The 5,044-nt window shown below is 35.8% G+C and overlaps 1 protein-coding gene across 1 annotated transcript; it reads right to left on the bottom strand.

Moving 5' to 3' along the window:
* Positions 1-1,182: 1,182 nt before the first annotated feature.
* On the bottom strand, positions 1,183-4,359 carry LOC132131743 (uncharacterized). The gene is made up of 4 exons (XM_059543837.1): positions 4,213-4,359; positions 3,537-3,854; positions 3,001-3,120; positions 1,183-2,159 (listed from the first exon to the last, which is right to left on the bottom strand). Exons 1-4 carry the CDS (start codon positions 4,262-4,264, stop codon positions 1,942-1,944), a joined length of 708 nt encoding a protein of 235 aa, XP_059399820.1. The 5' UTR covers positions 4,265-4,359; the 3' UTR covers positions 1,183-1,941.
* Between the last annotated feature and the right edge of the window lie 685 nt (positions 4,360-5,044).

Below are 5,044 nucleotides of genomic sequence, written 5' to 3'. Positions count from 1 at the left end.
ATTGGTTGTCTGCTGTGATTGGAGGAATATAAGACTTGTTGTTTGGGTTTCTCTTCGCTGCTATTGTGTTAACACTATTATTGTAATAAGTGTTTATGACAAGAAATACTTTCTGGTTTGCAAGCTACTATTTGTATGTTTGTTGTTCTTTATTAATTTGTATTGTGAATTCTTTGGGAATGGGTTAAATAAATAGAGAGGTCGATGCCATTTTCTTGTTTTCTCCTGTTTAAGCTAGTTGGGCAGTTAGTGTATTTTATTTTTCTTTTCTTATAATAGTTTAGTTCGTTTTTCTCTCTACTGGTTAGAGGGGTTATGTTTGTTGTTTTGACCCTTTTCCCATCTTGAAGCCTTGGAATTCTCCCACATTTATAAAATAAACTTGTTTTTGATAGTGAGTTGATTATGGTCATTGTGAAAGGTTGGGAACTGAACCTTGCTGCTTCCACACATCACGCTATTTTATTCTGTTACATGTTCCTCCATCCTTAGACCATAATGAGTGTGACAGAATTTGGGCAATCAAATTTATAAATGGTATATGTGTTCTTTTCTGCCTCGTTTTGTATATTTTGTCTGACGATTTTGGCTACTTTTGATGTGGAAGAAGCTAGTGCTTGAGATATGGAATTTGGCTTAGTCTCATTTACACTACTTCCCACTTTGGAAGTATATAATCATTGTTGTAAAAGGGATTTAATTTCCATAGCATACTTTTTTTTACATTAGTGTCTCTAAAGAGGTGAAATTACAATATGTTTATAAAGTATGTTCAATATGCTCAATGAAGTCCAGGAGTCGAAGATGAAGTTCCATTAAACATTAAGAATTAAACACAACCTCTTCACCAAATCTTTATTTAAAAACTAAATTTGCAAAAATACACTGCGATTTCCTCTGTGAGGGTCATTACATGGGTGCAACAGAAACAACGGACTATGAGATCTATCATTTGTGTTGCTAAATATTTTGTTTAGGGTAATTATTCATTCATTCATTCATGTTTATTTGTATAGCGATTTTCAAAATACAAATCATTGCAAAGCAGCTTTACAATTAATTTACTTAAAGTTTCTACAATATATTTATTAGTAGCTTATCAGTGTTGACTGTTAGTTTATATAAGTACATATGGCAGAAATGTACGGAAAAATCAATTAAAGACGTAATCAAATAGACGAACACTATTAACAGCAATTATTATATGTTGCAATCATACTTATAGCAAAATTTGGCAGTTCTGTATGTTGTTTCAGGGTTCTGAGGTCCTCTGAGGAAATTATGTTTACAGCCTATATTTAAATGAATAGTTCACTCAAAAATGAAAATTTGCTTAAAACTTACCAATCTGAGATGGGGGTTTGTTTCTTCAACAGAACAGTTTTGGAAAGATTTAGCATCACATCACTTGCTCACCAATGGATCCTCTGCAGTGTATGGGTGCCGTCAGAATGATAGTCCAAACAACACGACTCCAGTCCATCAATTAACATCTTTTGATGTGGAAAAACTGTGATTTTCAGAAACGAACCCATCATTGATGCTGGTGATGCTGGCCATAATTCACAATTGCATAATCCACAAATGCTTCCTCCAGTGAAAAACATATCTTGTTGTCCTCTTAGATCAAAATCCACCCATTCTTTAGAATTGTTTCAGACTATTTTGACATGTAAATGGAGCTTGATCTGAGGATATTTCTCTCCTGATTCAGAAGAGAAGACATTTCACTGGTGAAAATGATATTATAGAGGACTAGCATTAGTTATAAGTCAAAACATATTAATGATGGATGTGTTTCTTGCTGTTTGGACTCTCAATCTGACGTCGCCCTTTCACTCCAGAGGATCCATTTGGTGGAATTTTCTTTAATTTTAAAGATCAGTTAACGATAACATAACTGGATGTATCAGTATATTTTTGGGATTATACCAGCAACCTTCAGCAAACATATCTGGAACTCATTCTTTTGCTCAACTGATGTTGGTCTGATTTTACTCTATGGCTCTGATGGTAATGTCTAGTCTCTTGCATCCTGTTCAGCTGACTTCTTGTAGATCTGATGTCGTAAACCAGAAAACCAACAGCAGCCACGCTTACCAAAGCAGAAACAACCAATCGTATCACAGTTTCAGTAAAACCACAGCAGTGGACGTGCCCTGGAAAAAGAAAAACGCTGAGTTAGAAAAATGCATTTAGCTGTCTTTGAAATAGACTTATAGGTGCCTGTTTTAAGAGTTATTATTATTAGGACCTCAAGCATTCATTGTGAAAGCAGTACATCCACAAGATTTACTCTGTGTTTGATTGTGTTTGCATCCAGATTTTATTAGCCAAATGACATTAGATAGGATTGTTCACTGTAAGCAATCTAGACTCTTTTAAATGCTTTGGTGACATCTTAAATATCAGCTCTTTTAGAAACCTATGTGATTATGTCATTTCTTCTTTAAGATCTTGTTTTTCTTTTAGCATTAATGTCTTTTTGAGCAACATGGGGCACCAAACCCACACACTGCTCTTGGACACCCGCTTTACGCCTGTGACGCTCATCTGTGGTTTGCCTTTGTTCCAGCGAAAAGAAAAGAAAAGAAAACAAAAGAAAAAAAAACACAATGCACTTCACCCTGACGAGCACAAACAAGTCATTCTTTGTCTTGGAGTGCATAAGTTCACCAAATGTACACCTTGAATGCAATGTAAGGATAAAAGCATCTGTTGAATGCATAAATAAAATGTAAATGAAAATGTTGCAATGATTGTTTGCAATGATGTGAATGATTATTTCACGCCCATCTGCAGTAACATGAAGCAACACCTATGAATATGTGCTGCATTAGCATTGTGGTCACAATTGCAGAAACGTGGCCTCAAATCTGACATTAAGCCACTATGAGCTAACACTGGATTTCAGAATAAAAAAATTGTAAAAGTTTATAAAAACGGATGTCACATTAACTGAACACATTTAACAGAGTTCTAAGATCACGAGTGGTGTACCTGAACTTGGCTGATGGAGTTCAGTAATATTGACATCTTCAGTCTGGTTGATGGTTAAATTGGACGTCACAAAATTTGAGCTTGTTGAACTTCCTGTCGTTATAGAACTTTGTGGAATCTCTGAAGAGGACAGATGTTAGTTTGTTAAGGGGATAGTTCATCCCAAAATGAAAATTATTTCCTCATTTTCTCACTCTCAAGCTGTTCCAAGACAAAGAAAGAAACTCATATAGCTTTGGAACAACTTGTGGGTAAGTTATGATGAAATATTTTGATTTTTGGGCAAACTATCCCTTTAATAAAGTTAATACCATAAAATGTGCATATAAGGAACATTGAAAAGAACAGAAAATATTTTTTTTTAAATATTACCATGATACACTGTAAAAGGGTTGCTGTAAATATTACAGTAATTTACTAGGAGCTGGATGGCAGAAAGTTACTGTAAAATATAATTACTGTAATTTATTTTATTTTAGAATTCAAATAAAAAAAAAAAACAGTCCTGGGAATGTACACTGCTATTCTTTACTCACCATAGACTGTGACATTGAAAATCATATAGCTGGTCTCACTGCTGATAGCTGTTACTTTATAAAGTCCAGAGTCTGTGGTTCTGGTGTTTGTGATGGTCAGAGATCCAGTCTGATGATCCAGTTTCAGTCTGTCTCTGAATCTCCCATCAGGACCATCATATGTCGAGTGTGTTTGTGTGAGCCTGCCGACTTCAGCTATTCGCGTGTTTCCATACATCCACTGTATGAACAAATATTTGTGTACTTCAGTAACATCAGTGTGTAGAGTGACAGAAGCTCCCTCCATCACTGATATCGACTTCACTTCATCCGTCACATCTACAGAACAAACAGAAACATGTTTTTGTAACAGACGGAATGCATCCCAAAAACATTATGTTGGTTATTAATGAGCAAACTAAATCTGTAATATGAATGCAAGTAAGCCATGACTTCAGGATTTCAGTGGGAGAGATTTTTCTTCAGCTCTCACTTTCATGCAAATCAAATCAATCAAGCAAATCTGTGGATCAACCTGCAGCCCAAAACTAGTAATATAAATTACGTTTGTAAATAAAAAAGTCATAATAAACTGTCTCGAAAACTTTTTATTATGAAATCCACCGTAATGTTAGACATATAATCCAATTAAAACAGTAAAACATGAAAGGAAGTAATAAAAACGCATATAACTTACCAACCAGACGCCACAAGCACACACAGAACAGAAGAGCGCTGATCATATTCATTTGTCATTCAATAATAAAGCTGTCTAAAGAACAGCTAGCGACTCTCTGAGAACGAATGACATTATAGATGTCATGCCAAGTTGTTGACATAGAATAAGTTTCCTTACCGCTTAAAATAATTAACGACCTGAGAAAAACGTGTGCTCTTGAGTCCTGGCCAATAAGACTGTCTCTGCACCGTTTAGCTGACACTACACATTACACTGGCATGTGACCTCCCCCTTTTTGGAGATACCACGGTGCAATCCTTGAGCCATAGTGACATAATCACTTATTGCACCCAGTTTTTGAAAATGCTTATGCGTTCATAAAGCAACGAGCGTGTGTGTGTGTGTGTGTGTGTGTGTGTGTGACGCGGGTCTGCGCAGACCGATCGGCGTCTGTCTGGACGCGGTGCACGCACTGTTCAGAAACATAACGAAGATTCAGCGGAACAGAATATTTTAAATCTCCAGAGATCGTCTTCATTAATCCAGACTCACGGTTTCACAACAACGTGCAGAATATGACATTGATCTTTCTACTGTTATTGGTCCTGGGTGGTAAGTGATGGATTTCTGTTCTTTCGGTTTCATTTTAGACACTGCAGTTTCGATGTTCTAGTCTGTAGACGCGTCTAATAATTATACCAACATTTGTAAATAGTGTGGCGAACGGTTGTATAGGCTATCACATGTGAACCATTCGCTCGCTGTAAAGTAAAACATCAGTTAACAGTGTATTTGCTGAAATTCCTATTATTTCTTGAAATTGCTTTTTTTATTTTAATTGTCTCATTTG

Source organism: Carassius carassius, chromosome 48 (genome assembly GCF_963082965.1).
Source record: "Carassius carassius chromosome 48, fCarCar2.1, whole genome shotgun sequence".
Lineage (NCBI taxonomy): Eukaryota > Metazoa > Chordata > Actinopteri > Cypriniformes > Cyprinidae > Carassius > Carassius carassius.
This window is presented reverse-complemented; position numbering and strand designations above follow the sequence as displayed.

What these genes read in the sequence shown, in the direction of transcription:
- LOC132131743 (XM_059543837.1), bottom strand. Translation starts at nt 4,264, where the DNA reads ATGAATATGATCAGCGCTCTTCTGTTCTGTGTGTGCTTGTGGCGTCTG. An exon ending in GTGCTTGTGGCGTCTGGTTG is followed by an intron (nt 3,855 to 4,212) that starts GTAAGTTATATG and finishes TTTGTTCTGTAG; the next exon opens with ATGTGACGGATGAAGTGAAG. An exon ending in ACTCCATCAGCCAAGTTCAG is followed by an intron (nt 2,160 to 3,000) that starts GTACACCACTCG and finishes TTCTTTTTCCAG; the next exon opens with GGCACGTCCACTGCTGTGGT.